Source organism: Vombatus ursinus, unplaced genomic scaffold, assembly GCF_900497805.2.
Source record: "Vombatus ursinus unplaced genomic scaffold, bare-nosed wombat genome assembly UNPS02014926.1, whole genome shotgun sequence".
Classification (NCBI taxonomy): Eukaryota; Metazoa; Chordata; class Mammalia; order Diprotodontia; family Vombatidae; genus Vombatus; species Vombatus ursinus.
Window position 1 is genome coordinate 5,443,155 of NW_020954704.1, and position 17,232 is coordinate 5,460,386.

At 36.5% G+C, this 17,232-nt stretch overlaps 1 protein-coding gene across 2 annotated transcripts in view; it reads left to right on the forward strand.

Annotated features, from left to right (window-relative positions):
* Positions 1-6,903, forward strand: part of LOC114029312 (tripartite motif-containing protein 15-like) — a 28,812-nt gene extending 21,909 nt beyond the window's left edge. For both annotated transcript variants that reach the window (XM_027843679.1, XM_027843680.1), the window contains exons 3-5: positions 4,059-4,174; positions 4,933-4,965; positions 6,029-6,903. In XM_027843679.1, coding sequence (XP_027699480.1) covers positions 4,081-4,174; positions 4,933-4,965; positions 6,029-6,561 — 660 coding nt within the window. In that variant the 5' untranslated portion in view covers positions 4,059-4,080 and the 3' untranslated portion in view covers positions 6,562-6,903. The remainder of the gene's footprint in view (positions 1-4,058; positions 4,175-4,932; positions 4,966-6,028) is intronic.
* Positions 6,904-17,232: the final 10,329 nt, after the last annotated feature.

Consider the following 17,232-nt stretch of genomic DNA (forward strand, 5'->3'; position numbering starts at 1 on the left):
ATCAGCCAATGCTGGGCAACTCTAAGACATGTCACTTAATCTCCCTGTAGAGAAGACATACAAAGAAACCCTAGCAAAGCACTTCCATCTCCAAAAGTGGAAATGTGTTGTCAAAGCAGAAAGGGCAATTCAATGATTCAGTTTGAGGTAGAAAATGTTACTTAACATGATTGATTAGCTTTGACAAAGCATTCACAAGATCATTCCACCTTCAGGAGACAGCTAGTCCAGTACAAGGAGCATAAAGATGGGAGTTAGATTGGAAATCTCAGGATAATTCTGCCTATTACTTGTTAGGTTACTTTGGATTTCTCCTTTCTGGGTTCTATTAACTTGATGATACCAATAATACCAATTTCTGACTAGCTCATAGAGATGATGTAAAGATAGGCAAGAAATAGGTCTGAAATTTACCTGAATGACTAGTAATAAGTTTAAAGAACAAGACAAACTTTCCCCCCAGTTAATAACTTTTTAATTATACCATATTTACAATAGAATAATTATTTCCCAACGTGTATCACACACACACACACACACACACACACTGAACACCCACTTGCAACAATGGAAAAAATAAGTAAAACTCGATTAGCAAAGCAACCATATCTACCAATATATGCATAATTCCACCACCATTATCATAGATAAATATCTTAATAGAGCATTAAAGGAAAGAATCTACTGAGCAACATGGCTTTGTTAGATGGCTAAGCCTATCCTATTTACTAAGTAATCTTGCCAAATAACAAACTTAAACATATGTGTGAAAAGGCCAGGAAAGTAGTAATGAATGCATCTCTGTATTCTCAGAAAAGGTACCTATGATGAGAAGCTCATTTTTAAGTTGTAAAACAAATGTGCTAGATAAATGCTAATCCAATAGGCTATGGTATATTTGGAAAAGTGAAGAAATTCAGGACATGTAGATCAAAACCTGAGTCTTCTTTGTTTTCCTTACAGGATGTCAGGACCATCTTGCACAGGTATGTAGACAGGTAGACAGGACTCTTGGGCTGTTGCCAACCTTGTCCCCTGAAAAAGGCTTGGGAACCCATCTGATAATGCAAGATTAGTAGTGGTCACATTATGGGACACATGTAGATTTTAAATTAGCAAAACAATAACAGAGAAACTCATTTACCTTGCCCTGTAGCTGGTTGTTCATTTGCCTGGAACCTAGAGAAGTTAGAGGGAAAAATGAAGAAAAATAGTAGAAAGGACATTGTATTTGGAGTCAGAGGACCTGGTTTTGTTTTGTTTTGTTTTTTGTCAAACTTTGTCATTTTTAAAATTTTTAAAATTTTTATTAATTAATTAATTAATTTTTCGTTTTCAACATTCATTTCCATGAGATTTTGAGTTACAAATTTTCTCCCTATCTCTCCCCTCTCCCTACCCCAAGGCATGCATTCTACATACTCCTTCCCCCAATCTGCCCACTCTTCTATCACCCTCCCTTCTCTTATCCCCTTCCCCTTCTACTTTCTTGTAGGACAGGATAGATTTCTATATCCCATTGCCTATATATCTTATTTCCCACTTGCACGTAAAAACAATTTTTAACATTCATTTTTAAAACTTTGAGTTCCCAATTCTCTCCCTTCCTCCCTCCTCACCCACCCTCACCGAGAAGGCAAGCAATTTGATATAGGTTATACATGTGTAGTCATGCAAAACACTTCCATAATAGTCATGTTGTGAAAGACTAACTATATTTCCCTCCATCTTATCCCGCCCCTCGTTTATTCTAGGTTCTCCTTTGACTCTGTCCCTCCTCAAAGGTATTTGCTTCTGATTACCCCCTCCCCCAATCTGCCCTCCCTTCTATCATTCCCCCCTCTCTTATCTCTTTCCTCCCTATTTTCCTGTAGGGTAAGATAGAGTTCCATACCCAATTGAGTGCGTATGTTATTCCCTCCTTAAGCTAAATCCAATGAGAGTAAGATTCACTCATTCCCTCTCACCTCTCCCCTCTTCCCCTCCATTGTAAAAGCTTTTTCTTGCCTCTTTTATCTGAGATAATTTACTCCATTCTACCTTTCCCTTTCTCCTTCCCCGAGTACAATTCTTTCTCACTCCTTAATTTTATTTTTTAGATATCTTCCCTTCATATTCTACTCACCCTGTGCCCTCTGTGTGTGTGTGTGTGTGTATATAGATATAGATATAGATATAGATATAGATATAGATATATTTCCTCCAACTACCTTAATACTGAGAAAGGTCTCATGAGTTACAAATGTCATCTTTCCATGCAGGAATATAAACAGTTCAACTTTAATAAGTTCCTTATGATTTCTCTTTCCTGTTTACCTTTTCATGCTTCAAGAGAAGCATGAGTCTTGTATTTGAAAGTCAAATTTTCTGTTCAGCTCTGGTCTTTTCATCAAGAATGCTTGAAAGTCCTCTATTTCATTCAATATCCATTTTTTCCCCCTGAAGGATTATACTCAGTTTTGCTGGGTAGGTGATTCTTGGTTTTAATCCTAGCTTCTTTGACCTCCAGAATATCATATTCCAAGCCCTCAGAAACCTTAATGTAGAAGCTGCTAAATCTTGTGTTATCCTGACTGTGTTTCCACAATACTGGAATTGTTTCTTTCTGGCTGCTTGCAATATTTTCTCCTTGACCTGGGAACTCTAGAATTTGGCTATAATATTCCTAGGAGTTTTCCTTTTGGGATCTCTTTCAGGAAGTGATTGGTAGATTCTTTCAAGTCCTATTTTACCCTCTGGTTGTAGAATACCAGGCAGTTTTCCTTGATAATTTCTTGAAAGATGATGTCTAGGCTCTTTTTTTGATCATGACTTTCAGGTAGTCCAATAATTTTTTTTTTAAGGCAATTGGGGTTAATTAAGTGACTTGCCCAGGATCACACAGCTAGTTAAGTGTCAAGTGTTTGGTCTGAGGCTGGATTTGGACTCAGGTCCTCCTGACTTCAGGGACAGTGCTCTATCCACTGTGGCACCTAGCTGTCCCTCCAATAATTTTTAAATTATATTTTCCAGGTCAGTTGTTTTTCCAATGAGATATTTCACATTGTCTTCTATTTTTTTCATTCTTTTGGTTTTGTTTTATGATTTCTTGATTTCTCATAGAGTCATTAGCTTCGATTCACTCTGTTCTAATTTTTAAGGAATTATTTTCTTCATTGAGTTTTTGAACTTCTTTTTCCATTTGGCCAATTCTGCTTTTTAAGGCATTCTTCTCCTCATTGGCTTTTTGGACCTCTTTTGCCATTTGGGTCAGTATATTTTTTAAGGTATTATTTTCTTCAGTATTTTTTAGGGGTCCTCTTTAGCAAGCTGTTGACTCATTTTTCATGATTTTCTTGTATCACTCTCTTCCCAATTTTTCCTCTACTTCTTTTACTTGCTTTTCAAAATTCTTTTTGTGTTCTTCCATGGCCTGAGACCAAGACCTGAGTTTGACTCCTAACCTGCTACTAAACTTCCCTGTGGAACCTTGGTCAAATTAACTTTCTCTGGGCTTCAGTTTCCTGCTCTGTAAAATGAGAAGTTTAGACTAGATGACCCCTAAACTGCCTTTTAGGAGTTAAATTTATGATCCCATTAAAGCATTTTAACTTTTGTCATTAAAGGAGCGAGCAGATAAGATGTTAGTACACTAGTCATTTTTAGTTTGGTTATTGCCTCCAACCCAAATCATTACTGCCTGGTTACTGATATGGGAAAAATAAAAGAGTTTCACCTAAGTTCCTTGTGGACTGGTGGTTCCATGGCACTGAATTCTGACAGGCAGTCTCCCTGAGAGATTTCAGAACCTCCATGAGGGGGAAGAATAGTAAAGAAGTTAGTAGGACAAAGTGTTAAGAAAGCCTCACTTTTCCTGGATCTGGCAAATGTCATTTTTGTGAAAAGGGTGATGTTCCACTTGACCCTTTCAATTCAATCATTCAGTCTATAAGTAATTATTAAGCACCTACTATTCTGTGCTAGGTGCTGGGCAAACAAAAGCAGCAATGCATATATCACTTTCATATGAGAAATACAAAACCTTCACTTGATTTTCAAAATTCCATGTCTGTCCTTAGGCATGATGATACTAAGCCCCCTATGCCAACTCCCAAGTTCCCTGACCTGGACAAGAGAATCAAGATTTTCTCCCAGAAACATCTGTCTCTCAGCCATTGCTTACAACAGTTCAAAGGTAATGGATTATAATTGTTTTCATATGAAATGTTTGTTATTGATTCATGAACATTTAGACTAGTAGTTCTCAGAATGTGGCCCATGGACCCCTTGAAGTCCATGAGACCCTTTCAGGTCTGAAAGGTTAAAACTATTTTCATAATAATACTAGATATTATAATGCTTATTAAAATACTCCTCCCTTCCCTAACTATATATTGATGCTAGATTTTCTTCATATACTTCAACCATGTATCACAACAGAATGAATGCAGAAGCAGATATGAGAATCCAGCTGTCTTCTAGTAAGTGAGATATTAAAGAGACTGGCAAATATATATAAACCAATGCCACTCCTCTATTATTTATGTTTTAGAAAATATAGCATTTTCCCTATAAATATTATAAATTATAAATATAAATATTAGATTATTATGAAATAGATTTATTATTTTAATGAATTAATTTAAAATTTTAATTTATCTATTTTAATTTCTAATATGGTAAATAAATGTATATATATTATATATACTATACATACATATACACACACAAATATATCCCACATAAATAAAAGCTCTTTGGGGTCCTCAGTAATTTTTAAGTGTGTAAAGAAGCCTTGAGACCAAAAACTTTAACAGCTATTGACCTAGATGATGAAGAAGTCTCTGTTATGATGTATAAGTAACTGTTCTTTTTTTTTAAGCAATAATTTACATATGCATAGCACCTGTCTCCTTAGTGCCTCAAAACATTTTAACTTTTTTTTCTTCCTAGAAAATCTACCATCTTTTCTGATGGAAATAAGAGGTAAATTGCTCAAAATAACAAGTCTGGTAAGGCTATCCATATGGATATCACTTGTCATTTTTTTTCAATTATTAGGTGTTTTTTCCCTCCCATCTCCTCCATAAACATACTAAAAAAAGAATAACAAAATAAAACCCTTGTAACAAATATGCACAGTAGAGCAACACAAATTCCCATACTGGCCATGTCCAAAACTGTGTGTCTCATTCTGCATATTTAAGTCTATTACCTCTCTCTCAGACCTGAGGTGGGAAGCATCCTTCTACATTAGTTCTCTGGAATTATGGTTGGTCATTACAACCTGATTTTTTTTTTTTAAGGAAAAGCAAAGAAGACATACTCCTTCCCAGATATGAGGAGGGGAGGGGAGGGAGCAGAAGCAATGACAGCAATAAGGCTATCTTATTTACTCAAAAAAAATAGGACTGGGTCACAGAACCCAGTTTAACTCTGTGTAGATTCTATGTTTGTCTGGCAGGGCTTGTTTTCAAATGCATTTATAGTTTTCATGAAACATAGGAGGGCAATACAAACCAATGTTGCTCACAATAGAGGAAGGACATCTGAAGGTAATGAAACCTGAAACCAAGGAAAGTGAGCAGTTAAATAGGTAATAAGGCCGTAAAACTGACTGAAAAAAAATTGATTCTTCTGTTTATACCATAGACAGCTTCACTTTCCACTGACAAAGCTCAGCTTTCTTTATTTCTGAGAATCCTCAGGACTCTGAGAATGATGCTATTGCCATTTGAGCAATAGAGTTGATCATTCATGGCCAACAGAATCTGAGCCAGATTCCAGTGATCCTCAAGTCTTTCCTTCTGTGGAAAGAGGTGCTGAGAAAGCAGTCTTCTGACATAGTTCAGTAGAAATATCTTTGGATTTGGAATGAAACATATCTTCCTTTGGAGAAAATAGGGTAGAGGAAGGAAAATCACAGTTATCATCTAGCCAAAGTCCTTTTCCAATCCCTCCCCTCAGACTCACTCATACCCATACAATCAAACTATGGATCTCCACTGTGATCATTCCCTCCTAAAATGAACTCTCTTTTTCTCCCCAGATTCTATGACTTTGGATCCAGAAACTGCCAATGCTTTTCTTATGGTGACAGAGGATCACCAGCATGTGAAAAACATAGGGACCAAACAGGATGTGTCCAGAAACCCAAAGAGATTTTCCTATTTTTCCTGTGTCCTGGGGTCTCAAGGTTTCAACTCAGGCAGGCACTTCTGGGATACAGAGGTTACTCATGGAGGTTACTGGGGACTGGGAGTTGTCAAAGAATCAGTGAATAGGAAACAGTGGTTTAAGCTAAGACCTGAAGAAGGAATCTGGGCTATCGGGCTGTACCAAAATCAGTACCAAGCTCTTACCTCACCCTGCACTAGTATTGTGTTGAAAGAGAAACCCAAGAAGATCAGACTTGTCTTGGATTATGAAGAGGGCTTGGTATCATTCTACGATACTGACACTATGAGTCACATGTTCACTTTTTCTGCTACTTTCACTGAGAAACTCTTCCCCTTTTTCTGGATGCCCTCAAAAGGGTCTTACATAACACTCTGTCCCAGTAGGGAGTCATGCTTCTCCTGAACATCTCTTCCTCTCTGAGAGATTTACAACACTGACAAATACCTAGGAGCTACTGTCATTACCATCTTCATGACTGCATGACGGAATTCAGATTTCTTTTCCTCGTTTGGGGTTTAAGTGTTATGTAAATGAAACTCACCAACCATGAACACTTAGAGCCTTTTCCTGTTTTAATGTGTTCGTAGCCGAGTGATATTTTCTAACTCTTGACTATTTTCTTCCACTTTTACCTTCATCCATCCAACTTCGTTCACAATTCACTTTCCTCTCATCAAACAAAACCCACCTCCCCAAAAGTCCCCCACTGTGAGAAACCTCCTCCAAACAAGTGAAAATCTCTGAACCTATAGCAGCTTTTACTAATCATCCAAATGAGAACAGAGGAAAGGTGTCAAACACAGGGCCCACACAATCCCCAGTTTGGCAGGAAATCAGATTAAAATGAAATTGGTAAATATTTGAATACAGTTGGGAAATAAAATACAAAGAAACATAGATAATATTACATTTCAAAACCAAGTCAATACGCGCCCTGCAGGAATCCTTATTTATGAATTAGTGGCACTCAATTCTATTTGTTTGACATTACTGTTCTAGAATACCTCATTAAAAAAAAAAAGTTCCTAATTCCTTCCCAGGGACCATGTTCTGTAGCAGTTCCAGAACATTGCTGAATGAATGAATAATTCATTAACTCTAATCATTCTTATGGGACAGATAGGTGGCACAGTGGATAAAGCACAGGGCCTGAAGGCAGGACTACTTGAGTTCAAATCCAGCCTCAGACACTTGTCGCTTAACTCTACCTCATTTCCTCATCTATAAAAATGAGCTGGAGAAGGAAATGGCAAACCATTCCAATATCTTTGCCAAGAAAATCCCAAATGGGGTCACAAAGAGTTGGATGAGACTGAAATGACTGAACAACAAAAATAATTATTAACTCTATTGAGCAAAAATGGAAGAGCACCCTTATAGACCAGACTCACCAATATGAGTCTGACATATTAATTCTATCTAAATACATATAGAAATTATTTTTTTTTGCCCAGTTCCATTCTGACACTCACTGTTAGATCCACATTGCAAAAATCACAGAACTGAGAAGTAACCTAGTTCAGTCTCCTGTCTTAATATGGTCTCTGCTACAGCTAAATAATTCAAAATGGATATTTGTACCACATTCCATTTTATGTTACTCATAAGTAGAAAATACTCTAAAAATAGCTTAGATGCTTTCCAGACTTCTTTCAGATTATTTTCTTTTACTCAAATACCAAATTGGATCACTTTCTATTCCCCAAGTACATCTTTCCTATAGGACCATGCCTTTGCTCATGCAATTCCCTGTCTGGAATGCCCTCATCTCTAACTCCTCCACCCTCCTCCACCATCTTCTGATTCCCTTTGGTAAAAGTGACCTATCTCTTTCTCACTCCAGACTCCATAAACACTTTGTTTATACATCTCCACTTTATATTATAATACAACATCAATATTACACTTACAGGTAATATTTTTATATCATCAATCGCACTTCACTTATTATTTGTTTTTTGTCTTGTGACACCAATAAGTACTAACATTAACACTAATACTCCAATCTCTTTTGGACTTCAGCTCAATTGTCTATGAATTACAGAATTACAAGGTTAGAAGACATTGAAAGATTATCTACTCCTTTCACCTACCTTCAATCAAAGCCCCTCCATTCAATAAGAATCTATCCTTTGGAGGAAATCTTACAATTTCCTTCCATGTGTTCTGATGAGTACTTATTCAACATAGAGGGGTAGTGTGTTATGGTGGATGGTACACTGGCCTTGGAAGTCAAGAAGGCTTGGGTTCAATTCCTACTTCACACAGATACTGGCTGACTGGTCATTTAACCTATCAGCATCCCAAGAAACTTTCTAAGACTAGACTGCGGAGCAGATCCTAGTCTGTGTTAGTTGAGGAAGCTTCCTCACCACAGGAGTTCCCTACACTAGTAATACAGTTCAAAAAGAAATGTTCTTCATATGCATGAGGAGGATACAATAGAATGGTATAAATGGTGCAACTAGCATCAGAGAACTTGTTTTCAAATCCTATCTTGGCTAACTTACTTCCTGTGTGATTTTGTTTATACCTCTATGGGCCTCAGTTTTCTTATCTGTAAAAAAAGGGGAGGTTGAATTAAATGATCTCTAAGGTCCTTTCTAATTCTAAATCTATCACCCAATAAGAATATTATCAAGTTACTTTTCATTCTCATTTGTATTCTGCCTTAGATTTACAAAATTAGTATCATTAATAAAAAACAATTTTGACATTTTCCTCTGTTATCAGTTTCCTTTTTTAAACTTTTTTCTGGTCATTGTGAAGACAGACTTATTTGTGTTCAAGAGATTTAGTGTCTATTAATGTGGACCACTGCCCACATTCTTGCCCAATAGTTCAGCAAACAAATGAGGGTAATTAATTGTTTCTAGTGGTCAGGGCAGGGAGAGGTTTGGTGAAAGCTGCAAAGACTGTTTTACTTGGAAATGGAGCTAAGACAGTCTGACTCCTCACCATTAGGTGCAGCGATGTTGTCCTTATTTCTAGTTCCTCAAGCTCCTAATTCTTTCTCCTTCACTTTTTTTTCATTAAGGACACTGCCAGTTCTTTCTTCAGAATATTGGCTCTGCCTTTTCTTCTTAGTTATCATAGCCAGAGATCATCATATCATATCTCAGTCCAGTCCTTAAGCAACTCATACCAAAACTAATACAAAAGTTTAAAAAATAATTATTCCTCTTCATAGAGTAGCTAAAATTTTACTCAAACATCTTATTTTCATTATACAGTATTATTCTTTTCAAGAATCCATAGTAAAATTCCATTTAAAATGACAGGATGTATAAAAAGTAGGGAGTCTATCCACCAAGATTCACACAAGAACTATATAAATACAACAAACCACTGTTTACAGAAATGAAGACAACTATATATATCAAATTTAAATTATTGACCTTGGGTCTTAAGTTCATTCACTCAGTTGGACTTATTTAATTGCCCTAATCTTAGAGAAACTGAGGGCTTTTAACCCGGATAATACTTTAGGAAGATATAGTAACTGCTTTCAAATATTTGAAGGGCCGTCATGTGGAAAAGGGATTAGATTTGTTCTGCCTGACTTCAGATGTCAGAACTAGGAATAATGGGTTGAAGTTGCAGATGGGTATATTTTAATCAGGAGTAGCGGGTGTTACAGTGGAGAGAGAGCTGGGCCTGGAATCAGGAAGACATCCTCCTGAGTTCAAATCTGGTCTCAGACATTTACTAGCTGTGTGACCCTGGGCAAGTCACTTAACACTGTTTGCCTCAGTTTCTCATTTATAAAATGAGCTGGAGAAGGAAATAGCAAACCATTCCAGTATCTTTGCCAAGAAAACCCCAAATTAGGTCCCAAAGAGTTGGACATAACTGAAAAGACTGAATGACAACAAAAGTATATAGATGCGTTATTTATTTTTGTCCTATCCTGGATAGTAAGCTCCTCCGTGACCTTGGGGAGTAGAAGAGTGGGGAGGGGCTGGTGGTGGCTATCTCCTGTTTCCTTTATAACTACCTGAAGTATCTATTAAAAAAATACACAATTAGTAAGCTTAGATTTGGAGTTGGGAGATACCAGAGTTATAAACTTGTCTCTGAAATGTACTATCTGTGTGACTATAGACAAACAATCTCATCTGTCTGTGCCTTAGCTTCCTAGTCAGCAGCCTGTAGTCACCTCTCTGGCCTTTAGCTTTCTCATGTGAATGTGAATAACATTTGCATCTATGACCTCACAAGGTGGTTGCTATAAAATCGTTTTAAAAGTGCGAACCATTCCTGTTCAATAGATGTGGGCTGATTCTTCTAACTAAGAGAGAATTCCCCAGAAAGGATCAAAGAGACCAACAAAGAAAGGGAACTTCCTTAGGCAGTTGTCTGGTGTGCAAAGGACATGGTGTTCTTTGCGCTTGTTCCCAAACCAGACAAGTCAGTTTCTACTCCTATTTCAAAGCCATACCTCTTTCTCATTCTTTTGTGGTTGTTGCAGCAGCATTTGGTCTGCAAATGAACTAGAGGAATGTTAGAAAAACCATAATTAGAAAATCTATGAGTACAAAGTTGACACAAACATTGAGGTAAATATGCTCTTTGCCCTCTGAATCAACAAGTCTGTAATACATATTGCCTGACTAATCCTTGAGTGACTTGTCTGACTGAGGCCACGGAAAATACTCATAGATAATGAACTGCCAGTGGATTAGTGAACTGATCCAACCATTCCAGAGAACATTTGGGACTAAGCCCAAAGGGCTATAAAACTCTGCATACCCTTTGACCCAGAAATACCACTACTAGGTCTGAATCCCAAAGAGATCAAAGGAAAAGGAAAAGGACCCATATGTACAGAAATATTTATAGCAGCTCTTTTTGTAGTAGCAAAAAATTAGAAATTGAGGGGATGTCCATCGATCGAGGAATGGATGAACAAGTTGTGGTATATGATTGTGATGGAGTACTAATGTTTTCTAAGAAATGACAAGGGGGATGGTTGCAGAAAAAGAACTGATGCAAAGTGAAGTGAGAAGAATCAGGAGACCATTGTGATGAGTAACAGAAATATTGTAATAATGATCAACTGTGAAAGACTTGGATACTTTGATCAATACAATGATCCCAGACAATTCCAAAGGACTCGTGATGAAAAAATGCTATCCACTTCCAGAGAGAGGACTGATGAATTCTGAACACAAATTGAAATATAATTTTCTCACTCTCTTTTTCTTGCTTTTGTTTTAATATGACTAATATGGATGTATATTTTGCATGATTTCACATTATAATTGACATTATATCGCTTGCCTTCTCAGTGAGTATGGGAAGGCATAGGATGGAGGGAGAGAATTTGGAACTCAAAAGTAAAAAAGAAAAGAATGTTAAAATAAATAAATAATCAAATGTTTTAAAAAATTTTTTAAATAGAGTGACATTGGGTTGGGGTATGGGGGGGCGAGATTATGGTGTGTCTTTAGACGTTCTATAAGTGAACAGAATGTGCTGGACACAAAATAGCTAACTAAAGATTTTTATTTAACTGAGTGCAGCTCATAATGCTGGCAGCAGGATCCATATTGGCAGTTGGAAAGGCAGTTGGATTTGAGATGGCAACCATGACACAATGGTGCCCTCCTGCCAAAAACAGATGGCACCTGGCATGTGCCCTGTTACATCCACTTAGCTACAATGAACAAAAAGATCTCATTCTATTGTGTCCTGTTATACCACTCTCTTAGCTGTTTTCCTCGTCTTTATCCCATATGGCTACAAGTGAATGACTATTTCTAAATGTGCAGAGACAAAAGGCTTTAATAAATATGTAATTCATAAATCGTGTTTTAAAGATAACTAGCATGTATATATTGCTTTAAGGCTTGCAGAGCACTTTACAAATATTATCTTATTTTATCCCCAAAGCAACCCTGGGATGTAGGTGCTGTTATTAACCTCATATATAGATGAAGTAACAGAGGCAGATGGATAATAAATGATTTGTTCGGGATCACATAGTTGGATTTGCATTCAAGTCTCCCTGAGTCCAGGTCCAGGGCTCTATCCACTGTGCCACCCAGCTGCATTATAGATTAAAGTTAAGGTTAAGGTTTACCTCCTCAACCTTGTGTGGTAGCTAAGAATTCCATCATGAGTCTTTATAAAGGCCAGGGAGTATGTGGCACAGAATATGGCACCAAGTGTTTCTGTGAGCTAAAGGGAGTTATTTCCAGTATTTGCACAAGCTATTATTGCCTATAAGGGTTTATAAGATTCTGATTCCTAATAAAAATGGGCTTGTCTAATCAATCACTTTATATTTTCATAGACTTTGCAGTTCTACTTAGAAATATTTTATAATAGAGAACCCCTAATTATTTATTTTAAAAAAAAACAAGCTCTATTCATCTTTTGATTGTGATTTTTCTACAAGGGGAAGATATTTAGGAAAATAGAACTGCAAAGAGATCATCCCCTCTAAATCCCCCATTTTACATGTAGTAGCCAGTATCCCCTTAACCCCTGAGCCCAAAATTCTAGGTAATCTATATGTCAGAATCCTTTCTAAACTACATCTCATGAAGACCCATCAATGTAGTTATCTTTACTAATCAATAAAAGAACTAACATAGTTTAGAACAACATTTAGTGAAAGAATATGGTAATTGAAAATAATAGCAGAACCTTTTCCCCATAAGCCTGGAGATCAATGGGAAAAGTAATATGCATAGCGATCACACATATGACCAGGCTGAGGGAGAGATATGCCTCAAGTTCTGTAGATCTTTCTGAAGTCTGCTGGTCAAGTCAGTGTTCTCTGTTGAGCTTATTATCCACAGGACATTATTTTCCAATGCTCCCTTCCAGGTATCATATCTCAGTTGCTTCCCAACAAGCACATATCCACTGCAGTTGGTCTTCAATTATCTTCAAGATCATTTAATACCCTACATAATATCCTCTAGGGATGTTGAGACAAGAAAGTCTCTTCACTGTCAGGGAGGAGTAGTAGCTCTTGCAGCCTATCACTGACCCTCAACAATCATTTTTTTCTGTTTTTATTTAAATTTTATTTCTTATTATGAAACAACCTATATATATATACATATTTATGTCAATGTATAAAAAATAAAATAAAGGGACCATACATAAACTGTGAATTTTTGTTATGTATGAAGTGTTATCTGTTTAAGGAACTGGTCTTTCACATGGAACAGGATGATGCTAAAATGGGCATAAGAAGTACTTGTTAATAAAGAATAATTAAATCAATTGTTAAAGGATGTAAGGTAGTGTTTCTTTCATAACTGAAGTTTGATGCCTAAAAGGAGTAAGAAAAGAACTTTGGTTTAATAAAAACTGGTGAAATTGGTGCATGAAAAAATAGTTTTCAGGTAGCCTGTGAGAAATTTGATTGAAAAATAGATGGAAAATGAACTGTGGTACAAGTATAAAGGCTCAAGTCACCTTATAAATAATTTAGAGCAATATCTCTTTTGTTTGTAAATAGTTTGATGGTTTAAAGGAGGACAAAGAAAAAGTTTTTATTTGTTCAAAACTGACAAAATGTGACTTTAAAGAAACACAGGTGTCAGAGGCATAGACTGTCAAATTGGTCTTTATTAAATATTATGGAATGGCTAGAATTACAGAAGCTATGGTCCCTCAGCTTATTATCTTCATTATGCTGATGACAGATCAATAGACACATAGACAGGTAGATAGATATTTAGATAAATAGATACATATATATGTGTGCATGCACACACATATACATATGCCTATGTGTATATATACACATACATATATGTATGTTTATGTATACATATACATATACATATGAGTATACATATGCATATACATATATATACGAAAAGAAGGAGGCAGCTAGGTGGCGCAGTGGATAGAGTGCCAGGCCTAGAGTCAGGAAAACTTATTCCTGAGTTCAAATCTGGCCTTCGACACTTACTAGTTCTGCGACGCTGGGCAAGTCACTCTTTGCCTCAGCTTCTTCATCTGTAAAATGAACTAGAGAAGGAAATGGCAAACTACTCCTGTATCTTTGCCAAGAAAACCCCAAATGGGGTTGTGAAGGGTAATGAAGACTGAAAAAAAGACTGAATAACAACAAAAATAAACAGAGGGAAGGGGCAGGGTGGGAAGAGAAAGGAGAAGAGATAAAAAGTGAGAGAGCCAGCCCTAGTCCCTCTCCTGAATTTCAGTTCCTCGTCACCAGTTGCTCTATTGCACCAGACCTATTAGACATTTCAAAGTGGATGTCCCAGACCCATGTCAAACTCAACATATCCAAAACAGAATCATCTTTTACCACAAACCCATAGCTTTTCCAAATTTCTCTGTTTCATCAAAGGCACCACCATTCTTCTAGTCTCCCACGTTCTTACCTTCAGTATTCTCAACTCCTTACTCTCCCTCAACTGCATACATGGCCAATCTTGCTGTTTCTACTTCCACAACATCTCTCACATCCTACCCCACCTTCCTCTACATACACAGTCACCACCTTAGTCCAAATCCTCATCATCTCTCACCTAAATTATTATACTGACTTCCTAACTGGCTTCCCTGACTCATGCTTATCTTCACTCTAATCCATTGTCCACACAGCAGTCAAAGTGGTTTTTCTTAAGCACATATCCAACCATGTCACTCCCCTATTCAGTATACTCCAGTGGTTCCCTGTTGCTTCTAAGATAAAATGAAAACTTCTTTTTTTTTCAGCTTTTAAAGCCCTTTACAATCTGTTCCCAATATATCTTTTCAGCTTTATCATATACACTATTCCCCTTCATGCACTCTGCAATTCAACCAAATTGGTTTTCTCTCTGTTCCTCACACATAGCACTCCTTCTCCCATTTCCATGATTTTGCACTGGCTGTCCTCCATACTTTGAATGCACTCCCTCCTCACCTCTGCCTCATAGAATCCTTCTCTTCCCATAAGATATAGATCAAGCATGATCTTTTACATGAAGTCTTTCCCTTTCCCCCAAAAGCAAGTGCCTTTCTTCTCTAACAGCATCATATTTAACTGCTATGTGTTTATCTGTATTTATAATCTTTACATTTATTCTGTATATATGTATATACATATATGTGTGTATGTATGTATGTATATGTGTGTGTGTATGTATACACGAGTGTCTCCTGCTAGAATGTAAGTTCTTTGAGAGTAGGGATTGTTTTATTGTTTACATTTTTAATTCCCAGTGCCCAGCACAATTCTTAGCACATAGCAAGCATTGAATAAATTCTTGTTGATTTATTACCAAGAGCTTTATCAGAGAAATTTGTTACTAATATTTCTCTGTTAACTGTTTCCCTTATAATCATAACTTCATCAATTTTGTTTGTGTGAAATATTTTCCATTTTATGTAATGAAACATTGTCTATTTTACCTTTTATGATGATCTCTAGCCCTTACTTGGTGAAGAAGTCCACCCCATTCAAAGTTTCAAATAGTGTCTCCTTCCCTTCTCTAATTTGTTTGTTATAAGCACATATATATAGGTCTTGGATTCATTTGGAGCTTATCGTGGTAAACAGTATGAGATGTCAGTCTAAACCTAATTTCTACTGAATTGCTTTCCGGTTTTCTGAACAATTTTGTTAAATAGAAAATCCTTGGCCTAGTAATTTATGTATTTGAATTTACTGAATACCATGTTACTGTTTTCATTGTTTATGGGTCATGTTTACCTAATCTGTTCCATTGATCAACTTCTCCATTTTTAAGTTAGTACCAAATAGTTTGCAGGATTATTGCCTTCTAGTATACTTTGAGACCTGGTATTGCTGAAGAAGGAAATGGCAAACCAATCTTTGCCTAAAAAAACCCCAATTAGGGCCACAAAGAGTCAAATACAACTGGAAAATGACTGAACAACAAAATGGCTAGGCCTCTTTCCTTCTCACTTCTTTATTTCTCTTGAGATCTGTGATCATTAATTCTTCTAGATTAATTTTATCTTATAATGTGACCCTTTGCTTACTTTGGTATGTCACCAAATCTTTAAATTAATTTAAGTAGTGAAATAGAATGAGCTTGAATCAGTCCAGTCCCCTGATAATTTAAGTTCTGTAGTGGAGTGAAATGATACTCATAGGTGATTCACCAGTTAAAAAAAAAAGATTTATATAGTAATAGCAGGGGAAGAATATTCCACAAAGATTTACATGGAGGACACTATGAATTGATTCAGCTAAGTGAGGCTCCCTGTAAGTGAGTAGTCTACCAGCCAAACCTTAGAAGAAGGCGTAAGCTCTGGCTGTTTTCACTCAGGTGACTTGGAAGTTATGTCATCTACCTAAGCCTTTAGTCCCCTGAATCAATCAAATCTAGAGGATGGTATTTTAAAGGAAAAAATACTCTAACTTGCATGACAGCATGGGTTAACATATTGTTCCTACCTCAAGTGATATAATAATTTTTCTTATATTGGCATGACGTAACAATGAGTAATTGATATTTTAAGTTGGTATCTGTCTTAATTTTTTTTAAAGAATACAGTTGCATTCATCTAATTTCTACACGCCTTAGTAACAACTTCCAGAGATCATTTAGATTTAGTCATTTTGAATGGAATTTTTTTCTGTCTTTTCCTTCTGTATAAAGGCAGGCATAAAGGCAGAGAATTTTGTGATTTTATTTTAAATCCTGCTATTTTACTAGTTACAAATTATTTAATTCACTTTTAGTTACAGCTCTAGGGTTCTCTAAATAAACCATGAAATGAAAAAGCAATATTTTTGCTTCTTCTTTTCCTATTCTTATTGCTTTATTTTTCCTATCATATTGCAATAGCATTTCCAAACTCTATCATACAATACTGGTAAGAATGGACATCCTTGCTTCACCTTTGATCTTAGAGGAAAAGCCTTGTGCCTTTCTCCATTACAAATAATGCTAGTTCTTGATTTTTGATAGATATTGTTTTCCACATATTAGGAAAAGGTCCAGGGGCAGCTAGGTGGCACAGTGGATAGAGCTCCAGCCTTGGAGTCAAGAAGACCTGAATTCAAATCCAGCCTCTGACGCTTACTAGATGTGTGACCCTGGGCAAGTCACTTAACCCCAATTG